The following is a 19,451-nucleotide window of genomic DNA, read 5'->3' as shown; positions in this document are numbered from 1 at the left end:
ATAAAGTTCGATTTGTGTTTCCTTCTTATCCGATTTTTTAATCTGGGCAGGGTCGTTGAAAAGATTGATTTTCCCAATACTGTCCAGGCTTTCCTTTGTGGCCCTAAGCCACGGAATGTTCATGCCTTTGTCACAGTTTAGGCATTCAGACACAATGTCCTGTGTTAAAGTGGCACATTCATTAGCCCAGATCGATAGCCAAAATATTGCAGGTCGCGTAGCAATGAAGTCGGTTATGTAGGGCAGATTGAGCTCGGCGTGACAAATATACCCAGAAGAGGCAATCGGGGCTCCTAAAACTTTTCTACACAACCGATTTTCCTCTATCTGCAGGCTAGATGGATTCACTATCCCCCAAATTTCTGCTCCATAGGTTGCAACCGGGACACATTGCAATTTATAAATTTTCATAATTGCCCCGGTTGTTTCAGACCTTGTTGGTCGTGGCAAGGCTAAGATGGAATTTATGGCCTTTGAGAACTTGCCTGTGGCGTGGGCAAGATGCCCACTCCACAGGCCGTTCGCAGGAAAGACCATGCCTAAATATGGGAATGATTTGGTGGAGTATAGCTTCTCTGATCCAATTGAGATGGAGTTCAATTGTTTAGCCCCTGGCCCACAGGTCATAACAAATGATTTATTAAAATTCACCTTTAGGTCCAGTTTCTCCATAAAAAGGGAAAAGCTCTTGACCAGGGCACGGAGAGCATTCGGTGTTAAGCCCATGATCACCGCATCATCGGCGTAGAGGAGTGCAGGTAGCGATTTCCCTTGGATTTTCGGGACATCCGTTGTCGTCTCTTTCAGGGAGTCGCTCAGGCCATTTATGTAGATAATAAATAACAGGGGTGCTAAAACGCACCCCTGTCTGACGCCTCTTTCTACCTTTATTGCCCCCGAAATTTCACCCTCCATTCCGATCCGTACCCGGGCTTTAGTGTCCGCATGTAGATAGGCTAAAAAATGTACCAGAGGTTCATCAAGCCCATAGGAAAGAAGTGTCGCCCACAATTTCGACCTATTCACAAGGTCGAATGCGGACGACAGGTCCATAAAGGCTAGGTAAATGGGAGCAGCCTTGGCTATGGTGTATTTGCCTATTATAAGATTGAGATTCAGGCATTGTTCTGTTGTCCCGACCCTGCTTCTGAAGCCCATCTGACATCTATCTAACACCCCTGTCTCTTCTGCCCAGTCATTCACTCTATTGTACAACACCCGGCCCAAGATTTTCAGGGTGTTGTCTAGGAGTGAGATGGGCCTGTAATTAGCAGGGTCAGATCTTTCACCCTTTTTATAAATAGGCACTATTGTGCTTGTAGACCAGGTAGCAGGGATGGTACCCAACGGTACGTTGTTGAAAACATTAGTCAGAATTGGCCCCCAAAATTCTGGTCTGTGTTTAATTAAGTCAGTTGGGAAGCCATCTGGGCCAGGTGCCTTGTTCCCCAGGCTTTGATTTATGGCCAGTAGGACCTCCCCCAGAGTTATGTCAAGTGGGCTCAGCTTATCAAAGTTTAAGTTTTCTACTGGAGCAGCGGGATTGGCATATATTTTGGAGAAATGCTGCTCCCAGTTCTGACTTGAGATGGTGCAGCTTAGTGGTGACAGTTGTTTCCCCATGTCCCGCATCTTCCTTACAGCGGGCCAAAAGGTTGCGCTGTTTCCCATGGTAGCAGAGACTGATAGTTCTTTCCACTGGTCCTCTACCATTGCAGCCTTCCTTATCCCTATGGCTGTTTTGTAGGCCTGCCTGGCGGTCCGTACATCAACAAGGTCTCTCGGTTTGGAATTTAGTGCCTTGCGAAGTGCCTTGTTTGCAGCTGAGCAGCGACTATCGAACCATCTGGGTTCGTCATCATTTTTCCTGTAGGGGACTGTTAGGAGGGTTTTAATGACATTGCACAAGTTTTCAAAATCTTCAATTATCCTGTGATGATTCCCATCCATAAGTAGGCAGGAAGCGACTGTTAGTTGGTGGTTGTTTATGATTATGTCCATAATGGTTTCACAGTTCACCCCTTTCCATTTTAGCCTAAGGTTATCTGTTGATGTCGTGATATCTCTTGCTCCCAGAATACGGGGAGGTTTTTGGGTCGGGCCCATTTTTAGGCTGAATTCAAGTGCGTTGTGGTCGCCAAAAGCTGTTTCTACTACTCCAGCGTGGATGACTTTGTCTAGTAATTCCACAGAGGTAAAGATATAGTCTACTGTGCTGGAGAAATCTCTCCCTCTGAAAGTTGGAATATAAGCAGTATCACTGTGTATGAATGAATCCATTATATTTGATAGGGTATGGGTGTTTATGAAATTTTCCAATTCATTCCCACGTTCAGTGGCCCTATCTTGTTGGTTTGTGCCTGCTTTAGTTCTTGATAATTTAGCATTAAAGTCTCCAGCTAGGATAATCCCGTTGTTTGCACAGTTCTTAGTTGATTCAGTTATCCTTGTTATGGTCTCGAATAGCTCTATATAATTTTTATTGGGGGTCGAGTGAAAGTCATTATTATAAAAGTTGATCAGATGTACCGATGATCTGCAGGTAAACTCGATGATTTGAATATTTAGGCTCTTAGTTGGTATTGGCCTGATGGTCCCCCCTAGAGTTATTCTGAACCCGATCAGCAAGCCTCCCATGGGACGGCCAAAGGCTGGCTTTTGAGCACAGATACTATGACATTCAAAGCCCTCTATGGTTATTTCCGAAGTAGCCCATGTCTCTTGGAACATTATAATATCTTTATTAGATATGGATTTTAACCATTCCTGGTCCATTACCCGTTGTTGGAGTCCGGCTACATTCCAGCTAACAATCGTTAGTACACTATCAGGGTTTTTATGAATATGTGGGACTGGTGGGATAGTTGTTTTGCATCCTATAGTGTTTTCCATTGGTTTGTCTTCCCTTACTAGAGGCAGTGGCTGGTAGTTTAGGCCCAGTTGGGTGCCTAGTGTTTCCTTATCAGACTTCTCTGTGTTATTATCCAACTCAGCCGGACAGCCCTGTTTTATTCCCTCCTGTTCAGTGGTCAGCAGTCCCGGTGAAGATGGGGGGAGTCAATCGACCATATCGAGACTGCTGAATCTATTAAAAACTGGTATACCCCAATAGGCATCTCTGCTTGGCATGTTCCTGTGGGGATGTCTATGGTTATTGTCTGATCCCCACTCACCCCAGTTATTTCCCTCAACTTCTTGCCCCGTGTGGCACCAGTTTCTCTCAAAGGCATTATGATGGTGAATGGGTCTCCTAGATGGATAGAAGAACGAGAGATGTCTTGTTTCTATGCCTTCGCTATACCCCTCATTTCTCCAAGAACAAATATGTTCTACGGTGCGTGGATCGTCAAAGTTAATAATCACACAGTCACCGTGTGTTTTCTGTATTTCTCGGCCCACCCATGGTACTCTTCTGACTGTTAGGATTTTACTCCTACAGTATACAGGTAGGGGTCTGTTGTTATTCAACCAGAAGCTAACTTTATTTAATAGAGACCAGGGCGGCTCTTCGGTGTTATCCGGTATCTCAGGGACACCCGTCATCACCACTACGTATGGGCTAGATCCGGGTGGCAAATTAGCATGGAATCTTCTTGGATTGCCTTTATTCCTGTCCTTAGAGTTGCTAGTGGTATCCCCCTTTGATTGTGTTGGGTTGGGTTGTTTCCCCTGTGTGATTGTGTTTGGGGTGGGTATAGATGTGCTTGGCTTATTCGTGCCTCCCTTTGGGGGTGAGTTATGCTTATGTGTGGTACTGGGGGCTGGGGCTGGTTTTTTCACGGCTTGCCCCGAAGGAGGTTGATTGTGTGGTTTTGCTACCACTAAAGTCGGAGTAACTTTGGGTAACGGGCTTTTGACTAGGGCACTTAATTCATTAAGTTGATTTTCCATATTCCCTAGTCTCTTTTCGATGGTGGCAAGATGGGCAGATATAATTTCCCCCACTTTTGTAATAAGTTGATTTGTTGAAGAGCAGTCTTTACATGACCCCTCCTTAAAGGATGGGTCTCCTTTGTTACTTAATCCTACGTTAGATTTTTTACAAGCCTTTTTTTGGTTATTATTAGGTGGGTTTTTCCCCTGCTTTCTTTGGGGAAGAGGGCTTCTGTTGGGTGTGAGTATGTTTGGGCCTTGCGGGGGTTTCTGCTTCTGTATCGCTCCCTCCCTTAACCCTCGCATTGCTCTTAAGTTGGGGGTTGAATCCACAAGTATGTGTGTAGTAGCTGATGCTCGTGGAGGGGAAGAGGTTGTAGCCATAGGGCCGGGGTCTGTAGACAGAATTGGGTCAGTAACATGATCGTGTATGGTCTCAGTTGGTGAGGTAAGAAGTACTTGAGACTCTGCAATAGATATTATGTCCAAGTTCTCAGGAGGACTCATTGCGGGAATGGAATTTGTAACACGATCCAATTCTGTGTTGAAATTATCAGTAACATCTAAGTTAGGTGATTTCTCCAGACTCCGTAAAGAATCAGAGAGGAGTTGTGTGACTGATAGGTCCACGGTGTTAGGCATGGTGTGGATCTCTGCACTAGCACTAACTACAGAGACGCCATTGGCAAGGTTATTCCTGTTAGGTGTGTTTGCTGTGGCGAGGAGACCCAAGGAGGAACGTTTGGCTTGGGCCAGTTCCAAGGATACTCTGCGCTCCAGTAATGAAATGCCATGGTCGATTGCTTCATTGGCTTTAAAGATGAAATTGTCAATTGGCCCGCTAACTTTTCCAGCTCCTGCGGCAGTCTTGCTGCGGCTGCCCCTTGTGGACATTGTGGGGGAGTGACGATACACTCTCCGATAGAGACAGCGCGTGTAGAGGACTTACTTGGGGAATGTTCTGCGTTGGTGGATGTCAGCGGGGTGGCCCGTCCCGTCCTCAGAGGTCCTCGGAGGGCCACAGAGGGCCCGCCCTTTGCCCGGGCTTAGCCCCGGGCGTCCCGCTCGCGTCCCGCGACGCTGAGGGCTCTTGCTCTTGTACTGCCCCTCCCGGCGCTTCAACTGCGTCGGGGAACGCGCCGCCGCTGAGCCTGCTGGGAAACGTAGTCCCTAGGCGGCGGCGCGACTGGTGGCGGGATTCTGGGTCTGCTGTTCGTTGTCCGGTCTGCGTGGCTCTCCTAGCTCTCTCCCCACACTGGGACGCTCTGGTAAGGCTCCAAGGTGCTCTCGTTAAGGTTGTCTCCCACCCGCTCCACCGAGGGCTCTTGCTCTTGTACTGCCCCTCCCGGCGCTTCAACTGCGTCGGGGAACGCGCCGCCGCTGAGCCTGCTGGGAAACGTAGTCCCTAGGCGGCGGCGCGACTGGTGGCGGGATTCTGGGTCTGCTGTTCGTTGTCCGGTCTGCGTGGCTCTCCTAGCTCTCTCCCCACACTGGGACGCTCTGGTAAGGCTCCAAGGTGCTCTCGTTAAGGTTGTCTCCCACCCGCTCCACCGAGGGCTCTTGCTCTTGTACTGCCCCTCCCGGCGCTTCAACTGCGTCGGGGAACGCGCCGCCGCTGAGCCTGCTGGGAAACGTAGTCCCTAGGCGGCGGCGCGACTGGTGGCGGGATTCTGGGTCTGCTGTTCGTTGTCCGGTCTGCGTGGCTCTCCTAGCTCTCTCCCCACACTGGGACGCTCTGGTAAGGCTCCAAGGTGCTCTCGTTAAGGTTGTCTCCCACCCGCTCCACCGAGGGCTCTTGCTCTTGTACTGCCCCTCCCGGCGCTTCAACTGCGTCGGGGAACGCGCCGCCGCTGAGCCTGCTGGGAAACGTAGTCCCTAGGCGGCGGCGCGACTGGTGGCGGGATTCTGGGTCTGCTGTTCGTTGTCCGGTCTGCGTGGCTCTCCTAGCTCTCTCCCCACACTGGGACGCTCTGGTAAGGCTCCAAGGTGCTCTCGTTAAGGTTGTCTTAGTCAGTTCTGCAGGTACACAACGGGTCAGTGCAAGGTTCCCAAAGTAATTCTTTAAAAACACATGCACGTGAACGTCACCTCCATAGACTTCTACATAAGGCAGCTGGGTGCTTCAAATAAGTTTAGCTGGAGCCGTCTCTTTCTGAATACTAGTTTTTCATCCCAGCTGAGAGAACTGCACAGACCACTTGCCGTCTCACGAGCCGCAGCCCTGCGCAGTGGCTGTCTGTCCTGCGCTGCAAGTTTCATGGCAGCGTGGGAACACTTGTTCGGATCACGCCGACCAACAGAGCTCCCTTAACCCCACCCCCCTTCCCAAACACAGGGCGACACCTACCTTGAGCGGGGGCCGGGGCCCTCCACTTCTTCGGACCGGCATGTTGGTGGCTCCCGGCGCGCTGTACACAAACGAGAGGCCCGGGGCGGCGAGAGCTACCCGCGGTGACAGGCAGCGGTCCGCCGGCTCCCTTCGCTGCTCCCTCGGTCTGTCCGCATCGCCCCCCGGCGGCCCCTGACAGCTCCTGCCGGACAGCAACGAAGTTTCTCCTCAGCGGCCGCCTCCATCCACCATGGAAGGGGGGAGCAGCGCTAACATCGGAGCGCCCTGAAGGCAGTATCACCTGCTACCCCTAACGGCACATGTAAAGAAACATATCGCACCATGGTTAAAAGCCAAGAAATTCTAAGTGTTAACAGAATGCTCGCGATGGTCGTTTTCATGCAACGTTTTTCACCGGAACCCCCATTTGGAATAGTTGGTTCGTGCCAACCGTAGCTTCAATCACAGAGGAGTTTAGTATGTTCCTAGGCTCGTGTGACTTGGACAGCAGGACTTTACTACTCTTTGTACAAAAATAAACCCTGCAAGGGACAGATCATTAGGGGCAAAACTCCCGACCGTGGGAATATTAGCGCTTCCGTATTTAAAAAAAAAAGTTTACATAATAGCTCAGAGATTCAAATCTCACTCCTCAGGCCAAGAAGCAGGCGATTAAAGTATTTTTTTGCCTCTCAAGCCATACCTGCCAGTTAATGATGACCTCGGATAGATATTTGCCAACTCTTAAGAGCTTTCAGTCGGGACACGTAATTATGGGCTGAGTGATATTTAGACAGTTTCAGAGGACAACAAAAGGAAACAAAAAAATACGACATCGTTGAACGAGAATACAAATATAATAACCTGCATTGGCAAAGCCAGTAGGTCTAGCTTGTATTTTGAGTCCTAACCAAATCATTAAAAAGCCCACTACAATGAAAGCACAAAACCCAATACATTTTTACTTGCTGTATACAATGCATCAATGAGGCAGAAGCCTTATTGTCTTATTCATTCAATGCTCTGTTAGGATGGAAACTAGTCCCTCATATGTTGCAATGTACGCATTCCATACGAGGCGGAATGATGCATAAAACCGTCAATGGCATGACATGAAAGAATTGTAGCATCACCTCTGGGTAGAGTTAACGCCCACTACATTTTAAATTATTGCAGCAACAAGTCCATATTTAAAAGCAAATGGCAACATGGTGTTTATATGCAGAATGAATTGCAAATGCTACCCCATATGCTGAAATATCCTTGTAGGTAGTGTATTTATACAAGGAAAATAGTCGTTGAGGACACTAACATCATAGATCAAACAATGTAACGAGAAGGGGTAGGCGTCCTAGCTCATAAATGGGCCTCACCTCCATTCTGCATCATTGAATCTGCAAATTAAAGGCACAGCTCACTATTGTATCACAGCAGTATGCGTTTTCAAATTCTGCTAAATACACGTAGGCGAATCAGAGGCCATTTTCCAAACGATGTATTATTCAAAAAAATGAACTACGCTATCTTACAAGAACAGAATCACTCCCGACAGCGCACCCCGCAGCATTTGCTCACTGGACAATTTTCTGTTACAAAATCCCTCACTGAAGTTAAGTAGTTTGTAACGTAAACTGATTTCAATGTACATTTAATTCTCAAAAACAAGATTGTCAAATTATAAAAACATTCATAATTGACAAATATAAAAGATCTTTGGCAAAATATATTTCCAAAAACTTAAACAAGTGAATGAATGAATGAATGAATTATTTATTTATATTGCACAGTTACTTAAAACCATTTGCAATACATCTTGAATGCCGGTTGAAGGGAAGTTAAAAACAACAATTATAAAAGAACGACATTTGTATGCAACACTCTCAAAGAAATATATTAAAAAGGACTATATATGGGAGTATATATATATCTATACATTGGTAAAACAGCAAGAAACTACCAGTGCGTCCTTTTGCTAAGTTTCTTGTGTAATCTAAAACATTTTTAATTACTAAAATAATGTTTTCACCGACTGGTTAGTGGGGGCACGTTTACTTATTGAACCAAATTAACTTTCATCTTGCCTGACCCCTCTTCTTCCATAAGCCTATTTCGAAGCTCGGCCATGTATTTCCCAAACCTGGCCAGGTCCGATGGAAGAGTACAGGAAAAAAGTACCGAAACTGCTTCTTTTACTGTTCGAACCCCGTGTCGCAACCAAATTTGTTTAAAAAAAACGTCTGACAGGGCAAAAGCTTAACAGGACAGCAACAAATCATGTGTAGCAGAGATTCGTGTTTATATTTGCAGAGTCTGCATCTTGTTTTATGTTCAAGGGACTTCCACTGGGGGTTTAATTCTTTGATTTGGAGTCTGGCCCATATAATGTTTTTAAGTGCTTTCCTTCCCAGTGCTTGACTAAGATAGGGCTGGTTTTTATGCCCAGTATATGATGTTGCCAACCCGGGTGACCCTCTTCCTATTTCGTATTCTGCTAGGTCATTTATGCGTGACCGGTAAAAACATTGTTTTTTGTTTATTGCATTTTTAATCGCCAGGTAGTTTATTGATCCTTCCTGCCAGTTTTCGATTGCCAACCCCAAGGTTTCCACTGCTTTTTCCTTGTAACCTTGCCACAGGTTGGTGGTTTCTCCGTAAATTGTCTTAAGCATACTTTTTAAATTTCCGGCTGGGGCTGTGAAGACTTGATAGAAGTATTTTGCATGTGTTCCCCAGCATTCCTTACTTTGTTGCCTTAGGCCAAACTCCAAACGAATTAGGCTGTTACGAGTATATTTGGGAAGTTTAAAAATGTGTTTGTAGGCCAGGCATTGCACTTTATCCAACATTGCCTCCATTTTGCCTGGAAATGCCTGTTGTGCATAACCTGCCGTTGCCCTAATTTTGGCTTGTAATACTTTTCTAATAGGTGCTGACGTTGGACTGTGCATTAGCTCATTAAATTTGCATTGCGAAAAGATTGTTGCCTGTGCTCTGGCCTACATTTTGTGCATGTGTGATGTTGCTTTGCCAGTTTCACTTAGCCAGCACCCGAGATAATTGTACGAACGCGTGCTATTGATAATTTCCTTACCCACGTGCCATTTCAGTAAGGCTTTTTAGGTCTCGACCTCTGCCAATGCGCTTGCGCATTGCAGATGTCGAGACATATAGAGGTGGAAACAGGAAAGCTGAACCAGGCGGATTACGCCGAGTGCATGTGCCCATGCACGCGCTTGCCGTTTGCTCCCCGAGCCGCCTCCATTATCGCATCAGACCCGCCACAGCAATGCAGAGAGCTTCACACTTCAAAGGAATGCTCCCCCCACCCCCTCTGTGCAATGCCTCTTCTCTCACCCTTTCGTTATCTCCCCCGCCCTCCCACCTTCAGCCTCTTCCTCTACAGCGCACTCTCTCCCCCCTCCCTCCTCCTCACCCCAACATTTGTCTCTCACACCACAGGCTGCATTCCGGCAATGAAAACATCTAGCTCGGTAGCCATCTGATTTTGCGCTCACAGTGCAAAACTTGTAGATCAAACTTTGAAACCCCGGTCATCTTGTTTTAAAGGTCTGCTCCGATGCCCTTTATTTAATCGCATTCCAGAAACTGGCAGTAGAGGAGCCGCGCTGTCCCCACGCTGCTGCTTCCCAAAGCTGCCCTCTGACCCGAAAGCACAGCCCCAGACACCCTGAGCCGGCAACACCGTCATCTGACTCAGCTCGATCAAAGCAATGCAGCAATGGAGTGCACCGCGACACCCAGACACACCGCCCACTAAGGCCCCACTCCCGCCACTATAAACTGCAATGTAGGCAGGGCTCACAGTACCACAGCAGATCACTCCGTGCAACCCGCTTCCCCTTCAGTTTGAACACTTGCTCCCCAAGAAATGTCCAACAATGAAACGTCCAAGACCTCACCCTACCTTCCTAACACTGAAGCCTGACTTCCCACCACAACTTTCCCAAAGCCCTCCGCCACCCATCATACACATGCCTTTTCCCCAAGTAATTTAACAGTAATCCATTCCTAATCTTACTGCGTCACTGATTGTACCAGACCCCTTCCCAGGCTCACGCTTCTCCAGCGCGCGCTTGACCCATTCCCTCCCACTCGCGCGCATCCCGCCCCCCCACCAGGCTCACGCTTTTCCAGCGCGCGCTTGTTTGTTCTTGTTTTTCATTGCCTGAATTTCTTTGTACCTATACTTGATTGGCTCCACTTCCTTTGCTTTTTAAATGCGGTACGTTTAAGCGGTGTCTCTGTTTTTTAAATTTTAATATGTTTTGTGCCTCATGCTCCTTGCATTATCTGCAGTCATTGTGGAGGTTTCTCCTAATATCAGTGCTGCATACAAGACAGAAGGTATTTTTCGATTTCTTTTTTTGTGTCTTTTCTTTCCTTCTCGGAGTATTTATGTATATGTTTTACTGTAAGAGGATAAAAAGAGAGCTAAAGCGGTCTCTAGGCCAGATCTTAAAAACAGTGTCAATTGTTCTGCTTGTCAAGTAACTGGCTAATGGGCAACAATAAATCAGATTCAAGACAATCTCTCCCACTAAGTAACTTCGGGTAAATTACAGTACATTATGAGAAGCAAAGTCAGTTGTAGAGCAGTCTTTACGGAAACCAGTCTGATAGTAGGGGAGGATTTTGTTCTCTTTAATCCATTCATTTAGTTCCTTCAGTAAGGTACTAGCATAGGCTTTCCCTTCAACGCCCAGAAGGGCAATTAGTCTATAATTTTTTGGATCTGTATTGTCCCCTTTCTTAAAGATTGGATGAAAGAAAGACCCTCGCCATGAGTCTGGTACTTTTGCTTTTAGTCTACATTCAGTGAACAGTTTAGAGAGAATTCTACCCTAGTAGATTGGATCTTCTCAAAATATGGCCCATGGGAGGCCATTAGGCCCAGGAGCCCCGTCTCTTCTTATCCTTTTTATCACTTGTTTAACTGCGATACCGTCTTGATCTTTGCCCAGTGATTCCACGGAAGCCTCCGTGTCTGTATCTTCACTAAATGCACGAATGACATAGTTGTTTTCATGGTCTGTAAAAGCTGCTTTCTCAGTATAGATTAAAGCAACGTGCCTCATCCAGGCATCTGCGTGTACTGAATTGCGCCTGTCCACCCTGCCTTTCTCCAGGTTTGCAATGTAGTTGTCGTTTGTGGGGTTTTGCGAGCTCTTACTCTAGTTTTTCCTGTTTGACCGACCATAATAAATGTCTCTTCATCTTAGATAAGTCTTTACATCTCTCCCTTGTTTCCTGTGTTCCTCTGATTTTGTGTAATCTTTTTTCCCTTTTTAATTTACGTGTTATTTTTGTTAGTTTTATGTTGTTGTATGTATCTAAACCGTGGGGTATGCGTTTTGTTACCCGGTGCACTGACATTGAGTTTGTTAACCAATTTGGCTTTTAGGTTTCCAATCCACTTTGTCCAGTTTTCCATGGTGGGTTGATTTCCCGGACCCTTCTCTTGTTTTTTTTCCAAACATTGAACCGCTTTGCTTGGTTCTTGTTCCATTTTATCCTTTTAACTAGAGAGTATTCTTCAGTCCCTGTTGACTGCGATACTGCAACTGCTTGTGTCCTCTGTAATAAGCCGATGTTTAGGTCCACCTGCAATAATTTGTGGTCACTAGTTTCGTGTGCTTTTACTTCAAAGTTGACAATTTTCTGGGCTAGCAGATTGCTTAGAAATATGTAGTCTATTGTGGAACAATTCTTAAATGTGGCCGTACCCAAGAGCTTGGAATCTGGAGTTTTCCGGATATCCTTCGCGGATTTTAGGTCGTAGTTTTTTAGGAAGGAGTTAAAAACCCTTTCCAAGCTCGTTAGCCCAAACCTGTCATTCTGATTTGTTCCCAGGTGATGCAGGTTAAAATCTCCTACAATTACTTTGGCCAAAAGCGCATTAGAGTATAAGATTTCCTTTATTAGTGTAATGATATGTTTAGTAGCATCTAATTTATTCTTACCCTGTACATTTAGATATAGGGTTATAACTAGAATAGGAACACTGTAATTTCTGACCCTGTCGCCCTCTATTATGAGTGCCTGTAATGCGTCGGAATCTATTTTTACCCTCTTTACTGTCATCTGTTTTTGATGTTTTACATAGATCGAAATGCCCCCAGATGGTCAACCATTGTTTTTGGTTGCTAGTTTGTGGAAACCAGCGTAGCCTTCGAGGTGTACATGGTCTGTGGCCCAGGTTTTTTGTAGACATACAATGTCTCCTTCCTGCAGAATTTGTGTGACAGTTTCATGCTTCAGTGCTTTATGTATTCCTGCCACATTCCACAAGATGATTTTGAGATTGGAGAACAATTTGTGATTAATGTGGAATATACTGAACGATTCAGGTGTTACAGGTTTTACAATTGGAGACCCTTGTCGACACCCTATAGATTCTGGTGTGCCCCCTTGGACATCAGGAATATTGAGTGCTTCTTTGTGGCTCTCTGCTTATTCTATTAAGTTGGTCATTCGTTTGCATACTGGGTGAACCTTCATCTTTTACACTCCTACTTGTAGTCGTGTCCACCTGTCTCCTGACTGATATAGTCAATTTGTTGTAGTTTTTGTCTACATGTATTTTTGATGTTCCTCGGAGTATCCTTGGGAGCACTCTTTCCTGTTCTTTGTTATTGTATTTACTGGCTCCTGAAGAATTGATGGGTACTTTTCTTGTTCTGGTTGACTCACCCCGATACCCCAGTTTTTGGAAATATCTTTTTCTCTGAGCACAGCTTCCATCGTCAGTTGATTTAACCAGGTAACTATGGTATCTTCTTTGTTGGTATCCTCCTTCTTTGATTCAAATTGGATGCAGACTATGTCCTCACGTTTTATGTGCGACAGTGCGGGTATGTGTTGAAGGAGCCGTAGGAGATTCCCCCGGTTTAGAATGTCGTGTCTCCCCTTTGATTTATACATCGGTTGTAGAATTGTTTTAAAACTATTTCTAACATCTAGGGGAATTGATGTTATTCTAGACGAAGGTTCAGTGCATGTTGTATCTTTGAACTGTGTCACCTCTATTGCATGGTCCGAAGTATTTTGCCCGATTCTTTGGTTTTTGGTTCCCAGACCTATTGTTTCCTTGGCTGACCCATGGTCAGATTTGTCTTTGACCCGTTTGTTTATTATTTGTGCGATTTCCTTTGTTGTACTACCATTTTCAGTGCGTGATGTGACCTGCAACATGGGTGGTCTTGGTGTTACCGTGTATATGTGCTCGTCTTTACTCAAGGAATTATTTTGTTTTTGGGTTTTAGTAAATATCGGATACAATTTGCTCGATGTTGGCCTTTCCTGTATTTGGGGTGAGTTGTTTGTAGCCTTTGTAGGGACATACGTGAACTGACCCAATTAGTGCCTGCTACTGCTCACTACTGCTGTCCATTGCTCGCATTGTAATTGTGCTAGTCTGACCATTGCTCGCATTTAAATCTGTGCATATTTAGCGCTCGCATTGCTTGATTTTAAATTTATAATTAGCGCCTGTTTGTGCCGGTGCCACTGCCCTTTGTGCCCCAATCTCGTCCTGTTTCGGTTCTGCTTTCACTGCCATTTGTTGTTGTGCCTCGTAGCCAGCCTCTCCACCCCGCTCCCACCTCTCAGCTTCTCCTCCATCGCCCCACCCCCTCCACTATCCGCATATGACAGATGCTTTTGCGCGCAGCGTTCACGCGCAGCGGAAGCGCCCCATGCGCGCCAAAGGTAAGCCCGTCTACGCCCGTCCGCGCCTGGACCGCGCCCAGCGCCATACCCCCTGGCCGCCGCAATATCCACTCCGCCTGCATAACGTACGACGCCGCAACCTTCTCAGCCCTTAACCCCGGCCGCCCACCAAACTGCTACTAAGCCGCCCCAGGACACACCCATGGACCCTTCACCTGCCACTCCTGCAAGTTCGACTGCATCAGGACCCACACCAAATCCACAAACTCCAAACAGAGCTCCGATACTAACCACCTAAAATGCATCCTACTCAACACCCGCTCGGTCCACAGACACGCCATTGAACTCTGGAACCTACTCGACACTACATCGCTGGATGTCGCCTTCCTTACAGAAACCTGGATGAACACCTCATCAGCACCCGACATCGCCATAGCCATCCCGGGCGGCTACAAGATCATCCGAAAGGACCGCACCAACCAAACAGGAGGAGGCATCGCCATCGTCCATAAGAACACCATCCGCATCACGACCAGTTCCGACGATTACCTCGCAACCGTCGAACACCTTCACTTCCAGGTCCACACCGACCCCAAGACCACACTCAGAGGCACCCTCATCTACAGACCACCAGGACCCCGCACACAATTCAGCGAAGACATCACTGACTTCATCAGCCCACACGCCCTCCCCTCCGAGGACTACATTCTACTGGGAGACCTAAACTTCCACCTGGAAAAGAAAAACAGCAACACTACCACCCTTCTGGACAACCTGGCCAACCTCGGACTCGAACAACTTGTCAATACCCCCACCCACTATGCCGGACACACGCTCGACCCAATCTTCACCTCCAGCAAGCACATCTCCTTCAATCACACAACAGCTCTCCACTGGACTGACCACAGCTGCGTTCACTTCAACTACAAAAAGACCACGACCCACAACCCCCCACAACCTATTTCCTGAAGAAACTGGAACAAAATTACCACCGACCAGCTCTTCACATCGCTTCACCAAAACCCTCCCGCCAAATCATCGGACCCAAACCAAGCAGCCACCAACCTCACACAATGGATCACCCACAGCGCCGACGAACTAGCACCCTTGAAAACCATCAAATCAAGCAAGGTAGCAAAAAAGCCCCCTGGTTCAACAATGACCTTAAGAAATCCAAGAAGTTCTGTTGTACCCTCGAGAAAGCCTGGAGAAAAAACCCAACCTCTGACAACGTGACCACCTTCAAGAACGCCACCCGCAAACACCACCAACTGATCCGATCCACCAAGAAATCAGCATTCAAGGATCATCTTGACAACAACGCCCAAAACAGCAAGGAACTATTCAACATCGTCAAAGAATTTACCAACCCCACCGCCGGCACCAACGACATCACTCCCTCCCAAGACCTCTGCGACTCCCTAGCCTCATTCTTCCATACAAAAATCGCCGACATACATAACAGTTTTGGAAACCAGTCCGAAGACCAGTCCACTCCACCCACCTCCGAACCAAAACCACCCTCTAACGTCCTTTGCGACTGGAACCCAATCACCACTGATGACACCATCCGCCTGATGAACTCCATCCACTCGGGATCGCCAACCGACCCATGCCCCCACCACATTTTCAACAAAGCAGACTCCATTATCGCACCCCATCTCCGTGACGTCATCAACTGCTCCTTCAACTCCGCTACTTTCCCGGAAAGCTGGAAACATGGCGAACTCAGCGCCCTTCTAAAGAAACCCACAGCAGACCCCACTGAACTTAAGAACTACCGCCCCATCTCGCTCCTCCCATTCCCTGCCAAAGTCATTGAGAAAGCCGTCAGTCAGCTTGCCGCCTTCCTCGAATCCAACAAATCCCTCGACCCCTCACAGTCCGGCTTCCGAGCCAAACACAGCACCGAAACCGCCCTCATCGCAGCAACAGACGACATTCGAACTCTACTGGACAACGGAGAAACAGCTGCCCTCATCCTACTTGACCTCTCCGCAGCCTTCGACACAGTCTGTCATAGCACCCTCATACAACGCCTTAGCAACATCGGAATACAAGGAAAAGCATTGGACTGGATCATCTTGTTCCTCGCCGGAAGAACCCAGAGAGTCTGCCTCCCCCGTTTTAGATCAGAGGCCACCGAAGTCATCTGCGGCGTACCACAAGGATCATCACTCAGACCCACCCTCTTCAACATATACATGAGTGCCCTCGCATCCATCGCACGCCAACACAACCTCAACATCATCTCCTACGCAGACGACACCCAGCTTATCCTCTCCCTCACCAAAGACCCAAACACCGCCAAAACCAACTTACATGAAGGAATGAAAGAAGTAGCTGAGTGGATGAAGAACAGCCGTTTAAAACTCAACTCGGACAAAACGGAAGTCCTCATCTTAGGTGCATCCCCCAGTGCCTGGGACGACTCATGGTGGCCACCGGCCCTGGGAACCGCACCCATACCTACGGACCACGCACGTAACCTGGGCTTCATCCTGGACTCCTCCCTCTCGATGACCAGACAAGTCAACGCCGTCTCATCATCATGCTTCAACATCCTACGCATGCTCAAAAAAATCTCCCGCTGGATCCCCACCGAAACAAGAAAGACGGTCACCCACGCACTGGTCACAAGCCGACTGGATTACGGAAACACCCTTTACGCCGGAACCACAGCCAAACTACAGAAAAAACTCCAACGCATCCAAAACGCCTCAGCCAGACTCATCCTAGACATCCCCCGCCAAGCTCACATTTCCGGTCACCTGAAAGACCTCCACTGGCTCCCCGTCAACAAGAGAATAACGTTCCGTCTCCTCACCCACGCACACAAAGCCCTCTACGACCTAGGACCCGAATGACTCAACACGCGACTGTCCTTCTACACCCCCACCCGCCAACTACGATCGTCCAATCAAGCCCTCGCCGCAATTCCGCTCATCCATAGATCCACCATGGGGGGGGGGGGGGGGGGAGATCCTTCTCCTGCTTAGCGGCCAAGACCTGGAATTCTCTCCCCACCCACCTCCGCCTTACACAGAACCACCTCTCCTTCAGAAAGCAACTAAAAGCTTGGATATTCGAAAAGTAAAGTACCCCACCCTCCCCCAAGCGCCTTGAGACCCTCTGGGTGAGTAGTGCGCTATACAAATTTTCGAACTTGAACTTGTAGTATTTTCTTGGAGGTGTTGTTTATAGGCCCCCATTTTTGTATTGCTTAGTGTTTGAGCTGTTTGAATCTTCAATTAAAGTGTAGAGCATTTCTGGGATGGATACTAGTTTATCAATTGTTGGCCCACAAGCGCAGTCTGTATTTAAGGCATTTTCTTGGGCTCGTGTTATCAGCTTGTTCAAGTTAGCTAATTTTAGATCGACCCCCGATATAGTTGTTGCCATAATGATTAGCAGGTCCACTTGGACATTCATCTTATTTGACTGATAATTCAATGCTTCAAGTGTGAGTTGAGATGTTTTAAAGAATATGTCCCATATTGATCCTGCGTCTGTAATTGCTTTGGGGTGTGTGCTCTCAGTATTATGGCCGTGGTTAACCCTAGCCAGAGAGTTATTACAAAGGGTTACACTTTAAGCTGTTAGCTGCGTCGGGTGACTTAGTATGTTTTCTTTGCTGTTTGGTACTGTAGATTCTGGCATCTGAATCAGCCTATCGTTGGCTTCCGCTCCATCTCCGTCATAATTTGACTCTCTTGGTCCCTCGTTTCTTACAATGTTTTGTGGGCTCTGAGACGATCCTGTGTCAGTTGTTATTTGTGTGTTAAGGGCTACTGCAATTGGGGCCTCGTGTTGATTCTCGTATTATAAGACATTTGTGGCGGGCTTGATGATTTTTACCTGTACCTCAATTGGTTGTTGGCCCGTGTTGGTGTAAAACTGACTTTGCAGATTTTGTGGCATTTCTTTGGCGGGGCTTTCAGGCGGGTCCCATTGAGACAAGGGATCTTCATTTATTACTAGGTCCTGATCCTTAATTGATCCCCAGGATTGGTTGATTTGTTCCATGTGGACGTGAACCCACTGAGGTCCAGCTATTGTTATGAGCTCTGGGTTGATTTGGTTTTTCTTCAAGTTGAAAGCCCCTACATGCGTAGAGGGTAAAATCAGGTCTGGTAAGCGCTGCTCTCCTTTTAAATACTCGAAGGCGGATAACATTACGTCTGCTGGATCTTTTAAGAAGTTGAATTTGTTTGGTATACTGGTTGATTTGGCAAACATTCTGTACACAGGTGCAATTAGAGGTTGCACCCCACCTTCTGCTTTAGCTTTGTTGTTATTTTTTACCGTTGATCCTTGAGTTTTCTTTTTCCTCTTTGTTAGTGGGAGAGTCGCTCGCTCTCTTTCTGATCTCATAGCGGTTGTGGAGAGCACCTTTAGTTTACTTTGCGGTCGATGTTCTGATCTGTTGCTTAGGACCGCCGCAGAATTGTATGGATTTTATATGTCCACAATCCACCATCCGGAAAAGACACCCTCACGACGTCCTCACTCTGCTACTACTCTGCTATTACTGCTGTTACTGCTCCTCTGCTAATGCCTGAAAATTAATAGTGGCTGCCTCCTCGTGAGAGGATCACTCACTGTTTTCTGCTGCACTCAGTTATGCTTTTGCAGCCCCCTGCCGCATTTGGAATCCCACACAAACCTGTACTCAATCCACGGCACCCTTTGCGCAGGAGTGCAGGCGAGCAGTTCACAGCTGCACCGGAAGGCTGCTCGCGGCTCCAGCCACACGGGAGAGAGAAACAGGGGGAGCACTCGTGGCTCCTACTGCCCTACCCTGCACTGGATAACTGCTGGATAACCACTCGAGGTTAGACAAGCCCCCTGCGGCTCCTGCCGCGATGAAGGGCACTTTGCAGCTGCTTGAGAGGCAGCTCCTGCAGGGACCAACAGCACGCGGAAGAGAGCACTCGGCCGCTCCTGCCGAGAAAGCTCCCGCCGCACTAGGGGGCCTGCCGCTGCTCACCGCTGCACACGTCCGCTGCACCGGAGGAAAAATGGCGGCTCACTTGCTGCGATGCCATGATGCCCTGATGCCGTGTGAAGAACACACTCGGCACAGTCGGCACGCTCTACTTTCTCCGCTGCCTCTGTTCTGCTGTGACTGCTGTGACTGTTCGTGTTCGTTCACGAAACAACTCACTATTACCGGTTCTCACTGCGGCAGCGGCTGCGGCTGCTCTCCTCCGCCCGGCCTCTCAGTCTGCTCGGCACTCCACACTGCGTGACTACGTGGTGATGTTTGATATAAGTCCAAAAACGAAGTGGTAAAATAAAAGTTTGTTACCAACTCAATGTAAAAAAAAAAAAAAAACACCTCTTTGAGGACTGACGTTCTAATATTCATTCACAACCAATATCAGCAAATTGCTCAACGACTGCTTTGTAAGTGTGGATATACAATTTGCGATAGGACCACATTGCAAATTTTAAAATCAACAATAATGATTAGATGGTCGCAATTTGTGATTCCCCTTTGTTGGCTGCAAATGCACAGATGGTGGTCTACAACAGGCAAATTGACGTCTGTTCCTGC

At 47.5% G+C, this 19,451-nt stretch overlaps 1 protein-coding gene across 2 annotated transcripts in view; it reads right to left on the bottom strand.

Moving 5' to 3' along the window:
• Positions 1-19,451, bottom strand: part of LOC147727192 (tight junction protein 2-like) — a 595,437-nt gene that overhangs the window by 472,282 nt on the left and 103,704 nt on the right. Inside the window, exon 1 of one of the 2 annotated variants that reach the window (XM_086961240.1) lies at positions 6,221-6,530. The exons of the other annotated variant lie outside the window; for it this stretch is intronic. Within the exon in view, the coding sequence (XP_086817366.1) occupies positions 6,221-6,262 (42 nt within the window). The 5' untranslated portion in view covers positions 6,263-6,530. Of the gene's footprint in view, positions 1-6,220; positions 6,531-19,451 lie in introns of those variants that run through there. 2 annotated transcript variants of the gene reach the window in all.

Source organism: Lissotriton vulgaris, chromosome 3_1 (genome assembly GCF_964263255.1).
Source record: "Lissotriton vulgaris chromosome 3_1, aLisVul1.2, whole genome shotgun sequence".
In the NCBI taxonomy this organism is placed as follows: Eukaryota; Metazoa; Chordata; class Amphibia; order Caudata; family Salamandridae; genus Lissotriton; species Lissotriton vulgaris.
The sequence above is the reverse complement of the archived record's forward strand: the minus strand, read 5'-3'. Positions and strand labels throughout refer to the sequence as shown.